The sequence below is a fragment of the Neolamprologus multifasciatus genome, chromosome 2, assembly GCF_963576455.1.
Source record: "Neolamprologus multifasciatus chromosome 2, fNeoMul1.2, whole genome shotgun sequence".
Classification (NCBI taxonomy): Eukaryota; Metazoa; Chordata; class Actinopteri; order Cichliformes; family Cichlidae; genus Neolamprologus; species Neolamprologus multifasciatus.
The window spans coordinates 33,251,595-33,275,774 of record NC_140440.1 but is presented as its reverse complement, the minus strand read 5'-3'; the positions used below and the strand labels follow the sequence as shown (position 1 = coordinate 33,275,774).

The 24,180-nt window shown below is 40.3% G+C and overlaps 3 protein-coding genes across 5 annotated transcripts in view; 2 read left to right on the top strand and 1 right to left on the bottom strand.

Annotated features, from left to right (window-relative positions):
* The window catches only part of cenpi (centromere protein I), a 158,913-nt gene extending 151,310 nt beyond the window's left edge, over window positions 1-7,603 (top strand). For both annotated transcript variants that reach the window (XM_085184700.1, XM_085184691.1), the window contains exon 23: window positions 18-7,603. The gene's annotated coding sequence lies outside the window, so the exon portion shown is untranslated. The remainder of the gene's footprint in view (window positions 1-17) is intronic.
* Window positions 1-24,180, top strand: part of drp2 (dystrophin related protein 2) — a 102,904-nt gene that overhangs the window by 13,573 nt on the left and 65,151 nt on the right. For both annotated transcript variants that reach the window (XM_085184561.1, XM_085184554.1), the window contains exon 2: window positions 13,670-13,826. In XM_085184561.1, the coding sequence (XP_085040687.1) occupies window positions 13,670-13,826 (157 nt within the window). The remainder of the gene's footprint in view (window positions 1-13,669; window positions 13,827-24,180) is intronic.
* On the bottom strand, window positions 10,578-12,515 carry LOC146524916 (uncharacterized). The gene is made up of 3 exons (XM_085184874.1): window positions 12,313-12,515; window positions 12,030-12,239; window positions 10,578-11,947 (listed from the first exon to the last, which is right to left on the bottom strand). The coding sequence occupies exons 1-3, from the start codon at window positions 12,498-12,500 to the stop codon at window positions 11,914-11,916; spliced, it is 432 nt and encodes a 143-aa protein (XP_085041000.1). The 5' UTR covers window positions 12,501-12,515; the 3' UTR covers window positions 10,578-11,913.

Here is a 24,180-nt window from a genome sequence, read left to right as displayed (position 1 = left end):
TGGCTATGTCATACCAGCTTTTCTGATACGGCTCTGCAGCTTCCCAAACATTATTAGTCTGGTTCAGCAGAGACACCAGCAATACACTGACTGCACAGTGCTTTAGTGAGGCAGTGTGATGAATGGCTGATGACTACCCCCTCTTCAGTCCTACTCTTAGAATGTTTTTAAAGCAGCTGTAGTTGTTTAAATCTCTGAGTAGTGAAAGTTCCATAATTTGCTACTTTACTAAAATATGTTACCAGTTTCGCACTTCTGTCAGCTTCTTGTTCTGCTTGCTCTTCCGCAACAAGCTATCTATAATGAATGAAAGGGGAAGTAGTGATATTTAGGCAATGCAACTAACCAACAAAGGATGGATCCACTCTGGAGTCCCAGCACCTCTCCATGTGGCTTATTGTTAAAATTTAACAGATTAAAAACAGAAAGAAAAAAAAATTCTGCAGAGTCTCATAAGCATAAAATAGTGATAAGTATGCTGATCCATGTCTGGATGAATGAACATAAACACATTAACTTACACACTCAGTAAAGCGAAATAATGTTTCTGGGGTAAAACATCTGCTCTGCAGGCTCACACTAATATGCACACAATAAATCTGGAATATAAATCACTGGTTTTCCTTATTGTCTTGACACTGAACATATACACTCAGGTGTTAAAGAGGAGTGGGGTTGTATGACCATTTCAGCAGTGATCTCTTGTGCTTCTTATTTGTCGTCTTTTATTTCTTTCAAGTGTCTCAGCTTCTCCTAACACCTTTTACACCTTCCCTACTCCGCACTGTGCTAATGATGCATCCTGGGTGTCTGCTGGGGGGAAAAAGCAAACTGTTTCCTTATTTGTATTCATATGTACCCACTCAACCCTTGTCTGTATATCCATGTCTGTGCATTTGCATTTGCATTGAAATTCCGCCCGGTTTTCATTCACATCTTTACATACCAGTGCAATGTCAAATTGCTCTCTGTAATATGCGAACCATTATAGCAAGATACATTTATAATACCATATCTTTGTCTACTGTACATATTGAAGGCATCTAGCAGAACCCTCTGAGACTATATTGACATATTGTATTATAATTATGATGTGGAAATGTGCATGATTCATATAGGACATTCTGAATGTAGATAATTACAGCAGTGAGTCACTGATTAAGATGGTTTAGTTTCTGTTCTTAAAGGTAAAGAAGGAAAAGAAAGTATCTTCTCTGTTGAAGTAACCAAATAGATTGCTTTATATGTCTAAATATTCCTCAAGTTGAGATTTAGATAAGGACTTTTTTTTATTAATGTTTGTTTTGTCACTCAGAGCTCGAAGCATGCACAGTTTCCTCTATTAACTCATGCCGCTGTGAGGAATGTGTTCCCCATGGCTGTTATGTTTTTTATATATTCAAATGCATACAGTATTTCCAATTGTGGAAAATGGCTTCAGTAGGTGCTCTGCTCATGTCATTCGTCACGTCTGTTCCCCACAAATATCAGTAAGATTGCTCTTGGAAGAAATCCTTTAGGCTAGGAATCAGTAAAACTCCTCCGCCACAGGGGGAGTCTCTGAATGCATCACACATGACACGATCGACCCCTACAGAGCACAAAATCAAAAAGGGAAAGAGGAGGGAGAAGCTTGGGAAAAGCTGGTAAACATGAACATGCTGTAGCAGTGTACTTTTATGACACCATATAATATTGATATTGAAAGTCACAACTTTAAATTACCTACTGTTGTGATTTTAAAATGCTTTGCAGTGTGAGAAACTTATGCCAGCATGGTAATCCAGCTCCAAAGATTTTGGTCTATGGATTACACTGGGATATGTGCACATGTGTGTCTCTATATAGTTCAGAAAATATATGGAGACACACTAGTTCTTATTTGTTTACATAAAATTACAACTAGTGTGTCTCTATATGGAATAGGTTTTTATCCACATTTTTCCAAAGGGTTTTTTAACACAGCAAGACATTGTCAGCGGGCTGCGTCTGTGATCCAGCATTTTGAGTTTATTTTGTGTTTTCGATTGTTAAATTGAAATCATGTGAAGTTCTTCTGTTATTATTTTAGTTGAGTTTGGTTCAGTTATGTTTCTTCTATGTCTCCTTGTGTCTTTTAAGTCTCCCCAAGTATTTCATGTCTGCATGTCGCATGTTGTATTTGTCAAGCTCATGTTGTCTTGTCTACGTCTCTTTTCTTGTTCCTGTTTTATTGTGAAGAGTCTGGTGTTTCCTGTTCAGTGTGTTTAGTTGTACTTCCCCTGTGGCGTTCAGGTTCATTTGTGTCAGCTGTTTTCCCCAGGTGTTCTCACTTCCCTCATTACCCTCCTGTGTATTTAAGTCATCTGTCTCCCTTTGTTCTTTGTCTGTTTTTCTCCCTCTACGTCACGTCAGGTCTCTCGTAATTCTGTTCATGTTCAGGTCCATGTTCATGTTTCTCTTGTCGTAGTTGTCATAGTTGTTCATAGTTATTTCCAGTTTAGGTTTTAGTTCTTGCTCCTGTTTGCCTTGCTTTTCTTTTGTTTTCATGTTTTTACAGCCAAATAAATGGCTCCTATTTTGTTTAAACTTCACTGCCATCTCTCCCTTGTCTGCTTTTTGGGTCCACACTGCAAATATATCAGCTGCTCAGCCATGACAGGTTTTCAACAAATAATTTGTAAACATGCTCATTTTTTTAAAAGCACAAATTGTACATTGTATTTTCATAGAATAACATTGTTATAACAGCGTTAATATTATTCGCCCCTATTCAGCAGAAACCACTGCTCTCCAAAAATATACTTTAACTTCATTTAGTTTGAAGCTAGTAAAATCAAGATAAAACTTAGGGTTATCTTCCAATTTATGCACAGTCTAAAAACTTCAAGGATTTGAGCCATCACTTGAAAAAGCATCGTGCTGAAAATAAAATAATTGTCAGATTTAGTAAGCTATGGCTTTTAGGACTCAAGTGCAGGATCCAGGCAAAACAGGAAAAAGGCAAGAAGTAGTTGAAATCACTTTATTCAGTCAAATCATTTACATGACAAAACCTACGGCGAACACTGGTAACTAAGGTGTACCTGGACAAAAGGGCAAGAGACGGATCAGAGGAGCAGAGACTGGTAGAAAAGGGTAGGGTGAATCTGCGAGAGAGGAGAAGGCGGTTAGGCAGGGCTGAAAATCCTGGGAACAAAATGGAAAAAGCCTTACTTGGAATCCAAGCTAGTTGGACAAGGGAGGAGGTAGTGGAAGAACCCTTGGTCCAAGAAGAGGCTGACGGTGGGCAGGCAGGCAGGTGATCTAGGAGCACTTCTGGAAAACAGTGAATTGTGATCCAAGGCAGCAGGAAATAAGCACCGTCCTCATGTAAGTGCACATGAGACTAACGGCAGTTAATTGCATCTGATGATTTGCAGGAGATCCCAAGAGGAGAGACGACCTCTAGCTCCACCTCAACAGGTGGAGGATAATAGCTGCTGTCCAAAAACAAACTGCAAACCCACGGAACCAGGCCTCATATGAAAATACATCAGTTTAGGCTTGAGGAAAATGAATGCTGATGCTCACAAAGGAGGAGATGAATATACAAAGTTATTGCAACATTTATAAGTGTCAAGAACTGGAGTGAAAACATCAAGAAATTCACAGAGAGTCACAAAGTACAGAACATAGAAGCCTGGCAGAGAAAGAAAGCAAAAGATTTCAAAGACTCCGGAGTGAAAAACCAGTGAGAGATGTGTCTAAAGACCCCAGAACAACTGCCAAGACACTCGTGGATGCCTTAGCCAAGTTGGAAACTGTGGTCTCAAAGAAGACAATCACTAGAATCGTGCACAGTAATAGATAGTGAGGTTACAGACCAAGAAAAATGACAAACTTTTGCAGAACAGACAATTCAAGATAGACTGGAGAAAGATCATGCATACTGGAAGTGAGTTCTGTAGTTAGATGAGACTAAACTAAAGCTCACAGAGATGCTGCTTATGGTTGAAGAAAGAAGGGAGAGGCACATAACCCAAAGAAGACCGTCTCAACAGTGAAACATGGCGGTGGGAGTATTATGCTGTGGGATGCTTCAGTGCAACTAGAACTGGGAATCTCATTAAAGTGCAAAGAAGGATGAAGAAAGAAGCTTATGTGAAGATTTTAAAAGAAAACCTCCAGCAGTCAGCAGATAACTGTTAGCAAAAAGAATATAGAATTGACTATTAGCATTAGCAGGCTAACAATTTTGACTCTGGCAGGATATATTTAAAAAAATATATGTTTTTAAAAAAACCCACACTGGCATAACTATGCTCACTGTACATTTACTTATTTGAGACAGGTTGCATTTTATTGCAAATGTCGGCAACAAAACATGCTACAAGATTTAGTCTAAAAACATAGCCTAATATTTTTAAAATATGTGCACTTTTCTGAGGAAAGACAATTAGAGACTGCAATTGGAGGCCAAAAGTAGTTGAACAGCAAGAAAGTAGTTTCTGCTCCAACAGGAGGAAAATGAATTTTAAATGTTAGCAATGGACCATTAGAGTTGTGTTCAAGTCCAGTTCTGTACTAATGATATGAAAGAGCCGCAGCCATTTATTGCTGCTTCTTGAATTATACTTATCCAAATGTTGCAATGTCTTTTATCTGAACATTTAATTTTTTATTAATTTCTTATAGTTGTGTTTTGGCTTTTCATTCCACAAAGACATGAAGATTGGAAAAACAAACAAGCAAAAAACAGACAAATCACAAGTTCTGATTGGTCATTTTAGTGATCCTTCTCATTTTTCTTGATCAGGTCATAAATTTCTATTTTGCTAATGCTAAGACAGATTGAGCCACTTACCAGCCAAAGGTTTTGTGTAGTTAGATGTATGGGAGTGGCTCATTGGGAATTTGTCTTGTAATCGGAAAATGTTGACGGTTCGAGCCCCGGCTCAGACAGTCTCGGTCGTTGTGTCCTTGAGCAAGACACTTCACCCGTTGCCTACTGGCAGTGTTGGGAAGGTTACTTTTAAAATGTATTCCATTACAGATTACAGAATACATGCCCCAAAATGTATTCTGTAACGTATTCCGTTACGTTACTCAATGAGAGTAACGTATTCTGAATACTTTGGATTACTTAATATATTATCATGCTGTTTACAACTACATGAATGTACTATTGCTGTGATTTATTACTGTTACTGAAGGTCCGCGGCTCCGAACCGTAGTAAAGGGACCTCTGGCTAATACGGTGGGTTCTGTGTCGGCTCGTAGCCGAAAACTAGCTTTACTTTGTTGTCTGGGTCAACTTTGCTAGCGAGAGACAGAGAGAGGCGTTGAAAGGCTGCTCCAACAGAACTTATTGTTTCAGAGGAAAACATGAACACGGTGTACAGTCGAGTCTTAATAGCTTACTTACAACTGGGCTCGTCAGGCTCTCTTCTTGGCTGCAGTGGTTATTATTATATTTACATGCTTCCAGCTCCCGTTTTTGCTCGATGACAACTCGTACTTTTCCTTTTTCTCCCTCCCTCGCTCACAGACACATAACGTGTATGGCAGTCCATTCTCCCTGCAGCACGGACTACACTGCCTATGATGCTACATTCTTTAGAGCTATACCTGTAGCATTCTGCCTATTAGCTTAGCACAACAACAACAGACGCTCTCTCACCCAGGAAACACGCAGAGAGAGAGCGTCACCCTGTAACCATGGCAACCGTTATGCTGCCGCCTGGAACAACAGAACGTAGCTGTCAAACAAAACCCAAACAGTCCTGACCCGCCACAATATGAAACAGGGAAGTACCGCCGTGTAATCCATTTATTTCAACAAAGTAACTGTATTCTAAATACCACCTTTTTAAGCGGTAACTGTAACGGAATACAGTTACTCATATTTTGTATTTTAAATACGTAACGGCGGTACATGTATTCCGTTACTCCCCAACACTGCCTACTGGTGGTGGTCAGAGGGCCCGGTGGCGCCAGTGTCCGGCAGCCTCGCCTCTGTCAGTGCGCCCCAGGGTGGCTGGGGCTACAATGTAGCTGCCATCACCAGTGTGTGTGAATGGGTGGATGACTGGTTGGGTAAAGCGCTACACAAATACAGGCCATTTACCGTTTGAAACATGCAAAGACACATTTTTTCACATTTTTGGCAGCAAACTGAAAGTACCCAAAATACGACTTGGTTCGTTGGTGGAAAGCTTTCTAATGTGCTGATTATCTGCAACGTTTAATTATGAGAGTGGGTTGAAAACAAAAAGAAGGTTAATCCTTTATTGTATGAAGGTAAAAACAATCAAATTGAGTATAAAGCAGAATTCAAAACCAAAAGGAGATTTGGGGGAAAAAAATAATTCTTTATACATAATTGAACAAAATGCAGCGGTTGTGTCAACAGGGCTCATCACATTGGCAGCTCTCTTGCAATGTCTTTGCAATTGAGAAAGAATGAGATGAGGGGGCTGTGCTCAAAGCTTCTCTGGGCCCCGAGGCAACGCGCTAGCACGCTACTCTCTTCTAAATCAGGAGAAACACTGAGCATATCCTCCTATGCATGAATTAATCATCGAACCAAGCACTCTGTTTCTCTCTTTCTCACTGATTAGGGAATTGGAGTTTTGTTTGACCATATTATTTACTTTCGATGCTAAATCTCAAGAAATATTGACGCACACCATTAATTTTCATGTAACACATTATTTCACCTGGTAGAACACTGACTTACACTGAAAGGTTAACCAAGGAGCAACGCAATCTAATATTTACACCCAGGACATTGTGATTGGCATTCTTCTCCAGAGCCGCCACAGCGATGAGCTGATAATGAATCAGTGTCGTTTTCAAGGACGCGGGGATGTTGATTGTTACCTCAGCTGCTATAGCAAGAATCTGTTTATTCATATTCACAACAAAGATCAGTCTCTCTAATGTTGGGTGGCATATTTTATCTCTTATGAATCCCTCGCATGACACTAATCCAGGAAATGAAAAGGTCTGCATTCTTCGCTATGACAATATCTGGTATTTTGAGTACCGGTCTCAATTCAGACCAGACTATCTCATCGTGTGTGCTCGTGCAACTGGCTGCCTTTCAATCATTAGACTGTTGTTTGTGATGCCAGCAGATGACTCTGTACGTTGAGCGTGTGCCGTGTCAAGGGCAGACACAGGAAGCAGTCTGCCATGCACTCAAGCATCGCCATTAGCCCATTTGTATCGATTATTTCTGGCATTGCCATCAAGCCTGTTGGCTATTTTTGAGCAGCTTGAGACAGGCACAGATACAAGCACAGCACAAACACGAACAGACCCGCAGCATGTTTTTGTTTTTGGTTCATTTTCTCCCTTTGTTCTTCAATGTGAAAAAACGTTTTCTCTGCGCAATCCTTTAGGAAACTAGGTGCACGCCTACTGCTTCCTTTATTTAGAGTAGGGATGCACCGATACCAATACTGGTATCGGGTATCGGCCTCGATACCGATACTGGTATCGGGTATCGGCCTCGATACCACATTTTCTAAAGTACTCGTACTTGTTAAAAGTCCCCCGATACCGAGGACCGATACCACGGTCTGAGACCTGTCTATGTTTGAGCGGCATGTAAGGGGTTAATCACAGGCGCCGAGTGCCCGCCCCCAGGCCCCGAGTGCCCGCCCCCAGGCCCCGGCTGCATCTCAGAGCTGAGAGAAGGGCAGGCGAGACAAGTCAGCCGTGTGGAACTATTTCAAAGTGAACAAAGACGTGAAAACAAAGGCGGACTGCAAATTGTGCTCAGTGAAATTGTCCAGAGGCTCTAAAGGTAGCGCATTTAACACAAGTAATTTAATCAAGCACCAAAATCCCAACACGACAACGAGTACAAAGAGTTTACCCACGCTTATTTACCCACGCTTATTAGCACAGAGGAGCATAGCTGATGCTACAGCAGTGGGACGGAAAATAGTTGGGCATTTTAAACACTCCGCCTTAGCCTACTCCCGCCTCGAGGACATTCAGGGACAGCTCAACCAGCCAATAAAGAGACTGCAGCAGGACGTACAGACGCGCTGGAACAGCACGTATTACATGCTCCAGTCCCTCATTGAGCAAAAGCGAGTGCTGGGCGTGTCCGAGCACGAACTCCCTGACTATCTCACCGCTCACCAACGGGCTCTTATGGAGACGACTGTTGCCATCCTCGCCCCCTTTGAGGAACTAACTAAAAAAGTGAGCAGCTACGACGCACTAGCCTCTGATGTCATCCCAGCTGTGACTGTGCTAGTGAGACTTCTAAACAGAGAAACAGACGAACAAATTTAAAATTAAATTTCGTTTTTTATAATTATTTATTCTGTAATATGTTGCATACAACATGCTTTTCATTTTAAATAAATGTTCTTAATTCCAAACTAGTCCCTTGTTGTTGTTTTTTTTGTTACATTATAGGACTAAAGCTGTTACCTGTAAATTTAAATCATGTTTTTATTAAGTACTCGGTATCGGCGAGTACTGAAATGCAAGTACTCGTACTCGTTTCCAAAAAAGTGGTATCAGTGCATCCCTAATTTAGAGGGTACTACTGCTGGCAGCCAGATGCTACTAAGGGAAAAAATGTGACCACTTCTGCAAAAGCAGACGTTTTAGGCAGTTTGCTGGTCTCAGCCATTCAGGTGTGTGTTGATAAAATGCCGCAATCTTCCCAGGAGTAGACATCTCAACAAAAGCTTTCCCCACATGCAGTGGTCAGACAAATTACAAACAAAAGAAAACAAATGAGTAAATACTAAACACCGCATATCACCACAAAGATGCCGTATCGTCTATCAAAACCTAGACTGAATAAGTTTGAATAAAGTAAGAAGAGCTCACCCACCAAACCTTTTCCTCTTTTGGTCCTTTCTTCCCTCTTTTTGGACACACACAGGCATCTCCTGGCATCTCCTTATCCAGTGCAGCAGAGGCTGACCCATAAAAACACCTAAATGAATATCACGATGTTTCCAGTTGAGATAAAATAACTTCAGTCAGCCTCACATACTGGCAAACCTTAAGCCTGGCCTCCCTGTAGCTTAGCAGGGTAGGAGCTGTTCTTGGCAGCCCTCACCATGTGACAGCGATTACATTCCAGCGCAGCGCTCTATTTGTTTCACCCTCGGTGTGTGTAATGGAAAGCAGTGATCAGCGAATGCGCTCCGAGCTGCGTATGTGCTTGTTTCTTCGTGCCTGTTCGGATTGCTTGTGTGAATGTCTGCAGCGTAGTTCGAAGCATTTTGAAGCTTCTCTGCAAAAATGTCAGGGTCATCTTTTGATGGATGACCTTACTTAGGCCCTGGTTTGCTCTTGAAACAGAAAACTCATTCCATTCATGCTGAGTGATTGTATGTGTGTATGTTTGGTATGGTTGTGTGTGTGTCCTCACGCCTGTTATGGACTGACAGCCTCTTCTGCAGGGGCCGTGGAAAAACAGCTCCTCTCTGATTCAATCACCACAGCGAGTACAGCTGGAGGGGCAACGAGAGGCTAGGGGACATCATGGTCTGGTTCACACAGGTTTTCTGACACAGGGTTGAACAAAGAGGCCTATCAGTTCTGAAACGTGCACTTACAAGCTTCATTTCACCTTTCTGTCCTTTTCTCCTTAAAGTCTTGAAGCTTTCCCCACATGCGCTTTCTGAAACTGCCATCGCTGACCTGACACCTAATCCCTTATGTGTCAGAGCCCATTTATGCTGAATTCAATTTGGATAATAGTGTGTTACAGTCCTTTTTTCAGTCAGTAATATGGAATCGGCGATGCTGTTGGTTCAGGTTGAACGATTATAGATAAGTATTTGCTTAAACTCCATTTAGCAGCATGTAATTAACTAACCTTGTGTCTTGCAGAATTTCATCTCTGGCGGTTTTCTATTTGATTGCAGCTAAAATCTTAACGATTTTTGCTTTGATTTCACATAAACTGTCATCTGAATCAAGTTAGGTTTTTGCAAAGTCCTCTCTCATTTACAGATGTGAGCAGTAACACGTCTTTTTCACTCTTGCTTTCGCTCCCACTCATCATCTTTGATGTGACAGTGCTGGCAAATTGTGATGTGCAGGAATAATGATATTTGAGTGCTGGCTTCTGGTGTGTAATTGAAACACGAGGAAGCTTTCACATTGCCCCCACACTGCCGGCGCCAACTGTGCTACAAAAGCAGTACTTCCCTCAGATATCTCTTATGCTGCTGGCAGGTGGCGAACAGATAACTTCCTTCTGTCACGTGAACCTAGTTCACTTCAGCAAGCCTGGAAAATACTGTCATCTACAACTCTGTGCCTCTCACCTTGCACCGCTACCATGTGGCATTCTACATAAAAGACATCGCATGCATCTTTGATTAAAAGAAATAGAATAGTCCAGTGTTGCATCTCATTTTGCAGCAGTTACAGAATTTTCAGATTTACCATAAAAATCTTAAGTCATTTTTGACACAGTAAATCTTCTCTGATTTCAGACAAAAGTAGACCAAAAACGTAGCTTCTATCCTTGTTCCAACTTTTACTGACGCAAAAGACTGAAAAAGTGTTGCTATCAACTTTTTGTAACACATAAATTTAAAATATCCCCGTGCTTCATAGGTTGAAAGTAGGGATGCACCGATACCGATACTGGTATCGGGTATCGGGGCCGATACTGTAAAATGTGTGTGTACTCATACTCGTAAAAGTTAACCGATACCATGAACCGATACCAACTTATTTCATTAATCAGAGGGTGGCTTGTCATTTATGTTGTAGTTTTTTAGATTGGCCACTAGGGGGACATCCCGTGCTAAACAGGCACAGGGTTAGGCGAGTGAGACTGGCGGCTCCAGATAAAAAAGAGAAACTGGAGGCTGCTGTAGCTAGGCTAAACAAAATGTCAGCAGTGTGGACCGGAACAGCCAACTTTAACTCAGGTTTTGGAAAAGCGATGAAAAATGTCAAGAGAAAATCCACGGGCAGTTAAAATAACAGAGACTCTGACTCATTTTATCGCTCTGGATGACCAGCCAATGCCAGCCATGGAAAACATAGGATTGCACCGTCTTCTCAGCATACTCGAGCCTCGATATGAAATTCCCAGCTGCCCACACATCAGGGAGATAATGGTGCCAAAACTTTCTGAAGAGGTAAAGACAAGCAGTGTGTGAGCGATGTCAGTCCTTGGTTTAACGGCACAGTGGACTGATGATCCACGGGCAGATGAGGAGTTTGTTCGTCAATGCCGAATACTTTCGTTATTTTGTTTGTTTGTTTACAATATGGACACTCTGCAACAATTTAAAAGTTTATTTTATTCTCAAACCTAATTTGTATTTATTTTATTCCAAACAGAAGTGTTTATTTATTATTCTGAAAGCTCGAGACAGTGCCAATAGTTCAGCGATATTTTGTTAAATTACAATGTTGAGACTCTGCAATAATTTAACAGAAGTGCTTATTTTTCACTTGAAATTTTTTTTTGTGGTCATTTTTATTAAGATTTTATTTTTTATCAGCAGAGAATAAAATAAAATCTGTCTTCCAATTCATTGCATTTGTGTGTGTGTGGTAGAAGTATCGGTTTTTGTACTCTGTATCGGCAAGTACTCAGATCCAAGTATCGGTATCGTATCGGTTTGGAAAAATTGGTATCGTTGCATCCCTAGTTGAAAGACTGCAAAAAAAAAAAAAAAAAAAAAGTATTTATATTTAGCAAATATAATAAAGAAAATGTAGCATTGTACTGTCATTTCACCATCGCCCTGTCCATGGATCCAGTGATGCTGTCATTGTGTCACAATGGCCACGGGCCGATAGCTAGATCGGACTCGATTGCAGATAACCACAACAGAGACGGCTCAACGTTTTGCAGTGTTTATTATTTAGTCAACAAGTGAATATGTGGCAGGGTGTCGCTAATGATGTAACCGTGTGACAGTGGGGGTGAACGGGGGTCTAGCAGGTTGCGACGGGAACAGAGCGGTTGCGTCTGGGAAGAAAAGAGAACAGGGTTAAGAAGGCGGCAGGTGCAGGGTATCCAAGCAGAGGTGAAACTGACTGATAGCGCTTACTGGTGACCGGCGTGAACCTCGCTTTGAGGGAGAGGCAGCGATAGTCCAGGGGAGTAGTGGAGAGGCTGGCAGACCTGAGTTCCGCTGTGTCCAAGGTGGTGAGTGAGGCTGGAGGGCAGGCAGGTGAGGGTCCTTGTATTTTTTCTTGAATATGAAGATGATCCACGGAGAGCTGAGGTTGAGGGTGATAGCAAAGAAGGTCCAGGGAATCTGAAGCGCATGAAACCAAAGTTAACAAGGAAAAAGTGGCAAGAGCGTAAAAAGCCGTAGAGTCAATACCAACGTGAGGTCGTTGACGAACTGGCGGTGAAGGAGAGTCTGAGGGGGCCTTAAATCCTCAACCTGATTGCCCTGAATCAGTCTCAGGTGTGCAGGACTGCAGCAGGGATGATGGCTCCGCCCAGGGGCGGAGACCAAGGAACTCAGGTGCCTGATGGAATTTTCCAGTCGAGTCTCCAGATCCTGACACATTGTACTTAAATTAAGGCATTCATTTATACAGATTTTTTTTGTGTTCACGTTGGAAGTACAGTGTTACATATAGCGCTACTCTATACTCGATCATATGTGTCTACCAATATGTTTAAAGTCTCTTTCTCTTTCTTGCTGATAAACACTTAAAAGGTGCTAAAGTATTTTAACTCTGCATTTTTATGTCCATGTTTTCCTGGTAGCAGTCTTTCCTCCTTGCAGTACTTTTGCAGGCAAGATGCTTCACACCTTGGCATATTGTTGCTACCTCTGTGTCTAAGTTGTCTTTTAAATTATCACATGCTACCTCTCTCTAGCTTAGATAACCAGACATTAGACCACACCATCTGAAGCTTACTTCAGAATTGATAAACCCAAGCTGTTAAAAAAAAAGATGCCCGTGTTAGATCTTTAGATTATGAATAATTCAAGATAGTTTAAAGGTATGTTAACAGTTTTGACTCTCGTTCTCGAATAAAAATGAAACATAGAGCAACACATTTGTGGGAAAACTCTTTGACCTTTTTTAACCTGTCCGCTTCACACCAAACCGGATTGACTGCCATTTAAGACCTACCATTTAGTTCTTTTATTCAAATGTTAGTGGGTTGTTATCTTGCTGTAGGATGTCTTCCTTTATTACTTGCCCTTTGCTCACCATTCTCGTAGCTATAAAAAGTACTTCCTGCAGTATTGTCCTAATAATGTATTCCATCTGGTGGGAACAACAAAATAATCAGCATAAATTGGGCCATCTGTTGGAAGTGTTTGAAAATCTTTTAAGGATTAATTCATATCACTGCTGCAAAAAAGCTACAATTTTCTTTATCCTTGAAAAAGCAAATTTCTCATGAAATATATTTTCATTTCACCTTGGACAGTGTGCTACTTACCTTTAGACTCTTAAGGTTGGACTTCAAATGGAAAAATACCTGGTTGACTACTGGAAAAATAACATGGCATGCAGGTGATAATAAGAGTCATGACTGAATTGCAAATTCAAGTGACGCTGCTAATGAGTGGTTTAGAAGTTATCTAAGAAAACATGTAAACATGTTGCTATTGTGCAAAACAGGCTGCAGTGACCAACTGTCATCTGCAGCATTTGGGTGGTGAGTTGGACAATCCTACTGTTTGCTAAAGCAATGTGTTGCTGTGTGTGCTGGCAGGGTGCGGCTAGAGGCTTTCTCCGACAACAGCGGGAAGCTGCAGCTCTCCCTGCAGGAGATCATAGAATGGCTGACGGCCAAGGACGAGGAGCTGTCGGAGCAGCTGCCCATAGGAGGTGATGTGGGAGCTGTCCAGCACCAGAGGGAGTTCCATCAGGTAATGTGGATAATACCTTTTCAGTACCCATTTTACAAGATGTGGTTATTCTCAAAAGGAAAATTAGATACACAGCTTATTCATACTGAAAAATTAGCCAAAGAAAACCATATATGTATATAAAATACAACAAACTAAAACGCATAAATGGATTCTTTGATTATATGTGATAGAGGGGATAAGATTCTTGCTATATTAAAGGATTTTCTTCTCAATTTTAAAAGCCATATATCTATGTCCGTATTAGACAATATGAAATTATACTGGGAGCATGCTCGGGGTCATGCGCTGATAGTTCATTAACCAAAAGGTCTCCATGCTGAGGTTTCCTCATGTAGAACACTAAACCCCCCAAATGCCCCTGTTGTGTCATCAGTATGGATCAATCACTTTGATCAGTATAAAGTCTAGAAAACACCTAAATAAATGCAGCCCATCTACCTGTGTGAAGTGTGGTTTTTGAGGCAGTGTTTGCACTTTTTTCTTTTACTTGATAAAAGCTAAAATAGTCCAGATTTGAATCAGGGGAATATTCTGGATTTGAATCTTCAGCAGAGCAGTAATAAAAGCACAAGGATAAGCATGCTTGGAGTTTGCAGATAACAAGCCTCTATTCTGCCAGCTTTTGCAGATATCCGAGATATCGATCAAACATGCATCTATTGTCCAGTTTGAATCAATACTAGATAACTGAAACTTTCTCCAAGTTTAGCTGCCGTTGATACTATTGATGGAGGCATTGATGGAGTACACTGCAGGATGCTCGCATCTCCAAGAGACAGCTGGTGAATACACACAGAAACTGGTTTACTAACTAAGTGAAATAATAATGAAAGAAATTCAAACTTTGAAACCCTCCAATCAAATGCAAGCTGTACCAGCTCTTTTTTGAGTTCACTCAGGAACAGAGATGGGCAGTAACGCGTAATCTGATTACTTTTTTCAAGTAACGAGTAAAGTAAGGGATTACTATTGCAAAAACTGTAATTAGATTACCGTTACTTTCCCGTAGGAACGCTGCGTTACTGCGTTACTAAAACCGTGATTTTTTTGCGAGAATGTCTCATGACAGTGACGTAAGCGAGTGCGACGTTCGTGACAACAGCTGTGTGCAGATCAACAATGGATCATATATCGAGTGCAGAGAGAGTATGAGCGTGCAGGGTTTAAAGCGTGGAAGTACTGACCTTACTTTGAGTTTGATTCCATAAAAAGTGACAAAAACATTAGTGTCCGTTGTGCGTGGGAAGAAAACTTATTTTTACAGCGGAAAAAAACCCCTAAACAAGCACCGAGTAGCTACGACGTAATGGGAAACTCACAGAGAAACTCGCGGATTCTTCCACTGACCGCTGCGGCACACCTGCACCAGGGTAAACCTCCGCCTACCCGACTCCTGCTTTACAGGTGAAAATAGAGCAACAGGACCGCTAGTCTGTGACTTTATTTATTTTCTGCCGTGTTTTACTTGCATCTATTTGAAAGACTGAGTGTAAACACAAAAAATGTTTTATTTTATGTGCTGGAATGTGCAGAAAATAGGTTTAAATGTTAAACAAATTTCTTCCAGTCAGAGAATGTTGCATATAATAAATTTTTGCTTGGTGCATAAAGTTAAAAGATTAAAACAAATAAAACAAGTTAAAAAAAGAGACTTTTCCATTTGATTACATTTTGTATGATGGATTATGCAGAAAAAGTAGAATTGGGCTGAAAGATCTATCACTTTATCACCTATTCAGGGTGTAAATCGTGTTTTTAAAAACTAACTAAGTAACTAAGTAATTAATTACTTTTGAAAATAAGCAATCAGTAAAGTAATGGGATTACTTTTTTGGGGAAGTAATCAGTAATTAGTTACTGATTACTTTTTTCAAGTAACTTGACCAACACTGCTCAGGAACAGCTTAAACAAACTGCTCCAACTAACCAGGTTCATCTAAGGAATGAGCCTGATCTCTTTCAACTAGACTGAACCACAGCTGCAACTACTATGTTTTTTTTAACACACAAATGATATGATTCCTGACATCCACACATATGTATGTGAAACAAGTAAAAGTACCTAATTATAATATTTTTTAAAGTTGGAACCTTTACAATTTTGATGTTGTTGCTTAAAAATCAAACTAAGATGGTTAATTAATTACATAGATCGAACAATAGAGCTCAAGCTATTTAGAGGTTTTGTGATTTGTGTGTTTGTCCATCTTTAAGTCACAATTCCAGATCACAAATTACATCCACGGCTAGGATTCAGGGGATTAATTGTAGCGGGACAAAGCGCTGCACTTTAAAACCACGATTTTAAACGATTTTAGAGACTTTTGGGCAAATAAACAGATTCATTAACACTGAGCCACCTAAGGATTAGGCCTCATTCTTTGTGGGTTATGTGTACCACTTAATGGTGATGTGTTTGTTGAATACAAGCAACAAACAAGCATTACCAGTTTAAAGCTGATGGAATTGGTAGCTAATTTAAGTTTTCTTTTTGTCAGTAACAAAGTTTAAGGCTTTAGGGAACATTGATAACATGTCGTCCTCTCAGATAATTCTCTCACGGTTCAGTGATTTGAACTGGCCTATAAATCTTTCAAGGTCTTGTGTGGAAAGAGGACCAAAAAAACCCAGGAGCTAACAGAATTATAAGTGATCAATTGAACAAGTCAGTTTAGACCAGTGAATGTTTTCATACTTGTACTGAATGTAAAGATGCTCATATTTAACTTTGGCTATTGGCTGAAAACTGATTCTGCAGGACTCAGGAGCTCTTGTGACGGGAGTTAAGCTAATTAGAGTGCAGTATGATTATCTACATATAAGCTTAATTTATTGTGTATAGCTTTACATCTTCCTAGATCATGTACAGTATCTGTCCAGCTATTTTTGTTCATATATGTGTGTGTGTGTGTGTGTATGTATGTATGTATGTATGTATGTATGTATATATATATGTATGTATGTATGTATGTATGAATGTATGTATGTATATATATATATATACATATATATATATATATATATATATATATATATATATATATATATATATATATATATATATATATATATATATGTATGTATGTATGTATGTATGTGTGTATATATATATATATATATATATATATATATACATACACACACACACACATATATATATCTATATATGTATATATATATATATATATAGATAGATAGATAGATAGATATATAGATAGATATAGATATAAATATTATATACTATTTCCTCCTCAGAAGGGAAATTAAAAATGATATAGGAAGTTATCCAGCAATGTACAATGATCTCTCCCTTTAAAAGAGTCTATTCTTACAGAGGAGTGAAAAAAGGACCACTTCCAAAGAACTGTGGCTGAGATCTCACTAGCCATGTTTCTTAAGTCTCTTATCCATCTTCATCACCATCTAAAGACACATGGGAATGAGGTGCTTTAATCTAATTGGATTGGATCATTGGATCATTTTTCTTTTAAGGCCCTGCACACCCACTTAGCGGTCTTTTTCAAGGAAGAAGTTAGGTTGGTTATAGGTTAGGTTATGATGAGATGTTGTCAAAGTTAGTCCACCATAGAACTTTGCAGCAAAACTAGGAGAACTGCTGTTTTAATCAATCAGTGTTCAGATCTGATAACAGCATTCAAAATGGGAAGTCCGATTCATACATTGAGAATTCAATTACGTCCAAGAAATTTGTGCTATCGTTAGATTTTCCCGCAGTACTGAGGTAAATCTGCCGAAATTTGTGTGTGAGTTTAATGAGCAGTCATCCAGCGACTGAAAACTCTAAAAATGTAAACTTTCTCAGTTTTCCATAAACTTGCTGGCGCTCACTGCCCTGTGTGTGTCTGTTTCACACAGCAACAGTTAACACGTGCAGTAATATTTCTGGCCAGCGTATATCCTTGCCTCACCCTGTACAAAACATGCACTCAGGTTATCACCCTTAGATGTATATGCAGTTATTTAAAACACAGCATCATACATCTACATTTATGTTTCTGTCAGGTTGTCACGCTGTCATTTATGTTACTTAATTACCTATAATTGGAAAGCTGGGTTTGTAATTATAGTGCATTAGATTTACCACTAAGTGTTTTTCTCTTAACCAACAAAGTTTTAACTGTGATGCTGATCAAAGACGACCTTCCAACATATAAGTGGCGATTAAATACATTATTTAGAAAATACATCAAAAGGAAGAGAAATTTCACATGCATTAAATCTCTTTCAGCTCAGGGTTGCAGAGGGTGATGGACCCACTTGACTTTGGGTATTCGCAGGACAAGCCATCACAACATCACTGATCTAAAACAGAGATTATTAAAAGTTGCTGCACGTTATCACACCTGCAACAACTGAAAATCATCAGCTAACATAACACATATGTGGTATGTCTTTGAGTGCGTATGCATTTCATGTTTGATGGTGTCAGCATAAAAAGGTACTCCACCATAATGTCTTAACAGCTGATTTGGACTTTTACAAACGAATCAAGTATAATAAGTTGAATTTCTGTGCACGGTGTTTAGACTACATTGTTGCCATACTTACCATACATGCATCTAGGGATGGGTATTAATAAGATTTTCACGATTCCGATTCCATTTTTGATTCTTTATCGATTCTTTTTTAAAAAGGAGAACACTAAGGTCGATTAGCTTAGAACTTTGTTTTTTATCTTCTCTTTGAACAAGAGTAAGTGACATGGCCTTACAAACCCAACAGCGAGATCGTAAAAGATCCACAGCCTACGGCTCTTCAATGGAGTGTCACAGGGTCCCCAGGAAAAAAAATTGTAAATGTAAAACAATAAAATGACATTCGTCTATCCTGCCTGAAAGGAGACGCTATCGGTAGACTGCAGCGACAACTGCCAGCATCTGAGCCAGACTCTGTCTGTCTCATCATGGTCACCTAAATGCACAGTAATGGCAGGTTTTGTAATAAGGCAGATCGCGCTAACATAATATGCACTGTTGTTGATTATTTACCTCCCGCATTAACGGGAGAGGACGTGCAAACGTTACCGCTGCTGCTGGGTTGAGATTCACGAGTCCGGAGCGGAATTAAAAACACGACATTCATTTAAGGCAGTGGTTCTTAACCTGGGTTCGATCGAACCCTAGGGGTTCAGTGAGTCGATCTCAGGGGTTCAGCAGAGCCTCCGCCGTGACATGCACGGCTCATTTTGTGCACCAGTAAAAAACATATCTATGTCTTGAATTTGAAAAACATCATATTTTATTTTTCACTAAAGAGGGGTTCAGTGACTGTGCATATGAAACTGGTGGGGTTTGGTACCTCCAACAAGGTTAAGAACCACCGATTTAAGGTCATCGCGTGTTTTGTGAGCAAATGCTTTTGCATATTCGTAGTGTTTCCTCCCTTAAATGAAATATCTACTTTGCAAGTATTGCAAGTTGCCCTGTTGTCATCTGTTCTCGTAAAGTATAACCAAACTTTTTAGCGTTTGAGCTGCTTAGGCGCCGTGTTTCCTGCCAGGTAAATGACGCACCGCAACGTGGTGACGTCATTCGGGGCGACTGGAATCGATAAGGGAAGCGTTTGCAAAACTGGCAAACAATTCCAAGGAATTGAAACAGTGGGAACCGGTTCTCAACAAGAACCGGTTTTCGATACCCATCCCTACATGCATCCAGTTTCCAAGCTCTATTATATCAGACTTGTTCGATGTAACAAGCCAGCGTAATGAGTGCAAGTTTCAATATTTTGTCAGTGAATTTTTATCGATGAGATCAAAAGAAAAAACGGATTTCCTGTGTGTTAATGATACCCGCTGGTGGCACAACCACAGAAATCCCAGGATGTCTTTAAGGGAGGGAAATCTTTCAACTGAAATCTTTTTAACTTGACATGTCTTATAGGCCTGTGTGCAGTGTGTTAGTGGAAACTCATAAAGTTGGTACAGACAGGAATTGCCTAGCAGGCAGCTCTCCCTTTCTTTCTCCCTCCCTTTCTGTGTGTGTGTGTGTGTGTGTTATCCATTAGAAAATGATTTTGATTATTATTTAACTCAAATAATGCAATCAAATATTCAAGGCTTTATAATATACTTTAAGGAGTATGTGTGGAGGGTATAAAACCATTCATTTTTACTCTCTTCGGATTTCTTTGTGATAGCAAGTATTTGGAAAAACATCAGCTATGATCTCCTGGATATTTTTTTCATTTCCCACTAAATCACCTTAGCCCTTACTCGGCAGTGATATATCTCGTGAAGTGGTAGCGATGTAGCCCCGTGCACACATACACGTAGACACCTACAGTAGCCTCAGCTCGCACAAACTTGTAATTGGTTCTGTAACTACAGCATAGTTTCCCATTCCACCCTTTTTCCAATTTTCCATGCTGCCAGTTTGTGCAGTGTGTCTGAGGAGGCCACTTGACAGTTATAGGTTTGTGGCTCCCGCTTCACACCACTTCAACTCCCATCTCAACTGGCACACTGTGAAATCAGACTCCCAATTAGCAGGCCGGCGATAACAATAAAAACCAAAACAAAAGACACCTTTAAACTCCACATTTATCTGTGCTATGCTCTCCCCCGCTTTCTCTTCATTCTCTTTTCTTCCTGTCCCTTTTCTTAGTCACTCTTATGTGTATTTTCTCCTACCCCTCGACAGATTTTTAATAACCCCAACTGCCTTTTTTTCTCTTTCTTTAATTACCACTTAAATGGGGGTTTATACCCATAAGGAAAATAAAACTTTTGCATTTTCTCAAACAAATTGCATTTTTATGTGATTTCTAATTAATTCTTATAATTGTGTTACATGAGAAAAAGCTAAAAGGGTCATGTTGGGTTCATGTCTCATGAATAAATCATGAGACATGGGCAGTGTTGGGGAGTAACGGAATACATGTACCGCCGTTACGTATTTAAAATACAAAATATGAGTAACTGTATTCCGTTACAGTTACCGTTTAAAAAGGTGGTATTTAGAATACAGTTACTTTGTTGAAATAAATGGATTACACGGCGGTACTTCCCTGTTTCATATTGTGGCGGGTCAGGACTGTTTGGGTTTTGTTTGACAGCTACGTTCTGTTGTTCCAGGCGGCAGCGTTACGGTTGCCATGGTTACAGGGTGACGCTCTCTCTCTGCGTGTTTCCTGGGTGAGAGAGGCCTTTTTGTTGTGCTAAGCTAACAGGCAGAATGCTACAGGTATAGCGCTAAAGAATGTAGCATCATAGGCAGTGTAGTCCGTGCTGCAGGGAGAATGGACTGCCATACACGTTATGTGTCTGTGAGCGAGGGAGGGAGAAAAAGGAAAAGTATGAGCTGTCATCGAGCAAAAACGGGAGCTGGAAGCATGTAAATATAATAATAACCACTGCAGCCAAGAAGAGTGCCTGACAAGCCCAGTTGTAAGTAAGCTATTAAGACTCGACTGTACACCGTGTTCGTGTTTTCCTCCAAAAACAATAAGTTCTGTTGGAGCAGCCTTTCAACGCCTCTCTCTGTCTCTGCTAGCAAAGTTGACCCAGACAACAAAGTAAAGCTAGTTTTCGGCTACGAGCCCGACACAGAACTCACCGTATTAGCCAGAGGTCCCTTTACTACGGTTCGGAGCCGCGGACCTTCAGTAATAGTAATAAATCACAGCAATAGTACATTCATGTAGTTGTAAACAGCATGATAATAAATTAAGTAATCCAAAGTATTCAGAATATGTTACTCTCATTGAGTAACGTAACGGAATACGTTACAGAATACATTTTAGGGCATGTATTCTGTATTCTGTAATGGAATACATTTTAAAAGTAACCTTCCCAACACTGGACATGGGAGATCCATCTCTTATAAGACATACATTACAATTACAATATATTACAACATTGTAAAATACAACATTTACTATAATCTATTTTTAGTACATCCTTACTAGGATGTAATGTACAATTTTTCCCTTCCTCTCCTCTCCTTTCTGCTCCTCTCCTCTCTCCTCGAATGTCCCATTTTCAGCACAGCATGCCTTTATAATCTGTGATGCCTCCGCTTCCCGAGCGTCTGGTCGCTCTAAAACTTTTCCGACAAAGCAGAGAGGGAAATTGCATTTCGGTTTTCTATAGAGAATTAAAGCGTTTTAAGAAATGTGAATTATTGATCTTAAGTGGATTTATTCTGATGTTGTTGTGTGTGAGTGGAGTTCTCACTGTATTACACTTGTGTATGTGTGTCTCTACATCTGCATGAGCCCTGGCTTGGGAGCATATTTGCTGCGTGTATATTTGGGGCAGTGGCAGAAGGGTAAGATACGTATTGGGGGAAATAGCGTATGGCTGTGCGTGCTTCGGTGTTGGGGCGACTGAGCAATTTGGCATTGGAAAGGATTTTGTGTGTCTGCAGCAGCTGCAAAAGGAAAATGAAATGAAAATTCATCTACTTCTGTGCAGAAGCACATAGAAAAGGAGCATCCGGGATGAGTAAAGGGAGTCAAAATGTTTAGACCGAGTCAATGAAGTCATTTCCTCCCCCTGACTTTTTCTCCGCCATGCATTATGTATCTTAATCTGATCTGAAGGCTTCGCTCTTAATGTTCCTTCAACCAAAGATGAAGCCTCTGAGTGTGAAATTTAGCTGGAATTAAAGTTTTAACATGACAGCTGGCTCAGGGAATCCATGGCTCAGCTCCTCTTTGGGCAGCAAAGCAGCTAAAGAGACGACGGAAAGAATAGAGAGCTAGAGAGGATGAAAAGTGGGTAAAGGAAAGGAAGGAGGCGAGGCGAGAATGAAAGGTTAAGGAGGGAATTTGGGCTTGGAGAAAGAGTGTGAGAGAGGAAGAGGAAAAAGACAGAAAGCAGGTTTTCTTCAAGACTGTTGCACTGGGAATCTTATCTCTTGCTGCAGCTCCCTGTCGTGCCACACTTTTGCATGTTTGCATGGTGGCGGCCGGTGTTTGCTGGTGTTTCATTTGGGGCTCTCTGTTTCACTCTACTCGCTGCCTGTTATCAGGCCTGCCGGGCTCTGGTCCTGGGGATTTTCATAGACACTGAAACACTGTCACTGCAGTGGCTCACAGCACTGCTAATTCCAGCTAGTAATGTAGATTTTTAGCTGAAAATGTAATCTCTTTATACCGTAAGAGGATTGAGAACATTGGCTTCACCTAAATAAATTACTCTGAAGAGAGGAAATCTCCCTGGCATTAATTCTCACATCTGCGCTATGTTTTAAACAGAACAAAGATTAGTGCAGAAGAATGGAGAAGGTTGACACGTTGGCTTTCTTTGAGGCCCCAGGAAGGCTCTGGCTATCTCCTCGGTATTAGTGAAGGTGTGTATATGTGTTTGTGCTTTCTTACACACTGGACTCCTTGTCTGCAATTTGCATAGTGAGTACTGTTGAATGTGACCCAGTGGAGCTGAGCTCTTGAGCTAATTGGCTCTTCTGTGCTTGAAGGGCAGATGACCAGTGCACCCAGTAGAGTCCTGTGCGCCCTGGGCTCTCATCACAAGCAGAGAGCCGTGCAACTTCACTGGAATGTGTATGTGTGTGTATTTATGTGTGTTTAGTGATTGTGTTAATGCATTTGGGCAAGTTAATTTTATGTACGCCATTTAGTGTTTCTTAAATAGGTTAGCTAATCAATCTGTGTGGCGTGTTGTAATCTTTAAGGAAGGTTATGCAATCTCTGAAAGAAAAAATAAAATATTTATTCTCCCCGAGTAAAAAATTCATAGCCGTCAAACACACCCTTGCTCTAACCAGTATACTCAGAGGGTTTCTTGCTACATTTTTACTCGTTCCACTGGTGGTTTCACAGAGAGAAACTTTCATAAAGTTTTATCTGCAACATCCAGATTTCAGATATGTTTAAATAACTTTGCTCTAAGTTGCCCTATTATTGAGTATCTTAAGTAAATCCAAATGAATTTGATTTAAAATAAATAAATAAGAGTCTGTTTTGCTCATATTTTGATGTTAGGCTCGGTTAGACTTGTCAGCTGGTGATTATTACTATGTAAACTTCTTTCTATTTTGTGGTTTGAATGATTTTTATGGCATATAAAAGTTGTTTGACTTGCATTCAAAAAATCCTTGGTTTGGTATTACTAGTAGACAGTGTTGGGGAGTAACGGAATACACGTACCGCCATTACGTATTTAAAATACAAAATATGAGTAACTGTATTCCGTTACAGTTACCGTTTAAAAAGGTGGTATTTAGAATACAGTTACTTTGTTGAAATAAATGGATTACACGGCGGTACTTCCCTGTTTCATATTGTGGCGGGTCAGGACTGTTTGGGTTTTGTTTGACAGCTACGTTCTGTTGTTCCAGGCGGCAGCGTTACGGTTGCCATGGTT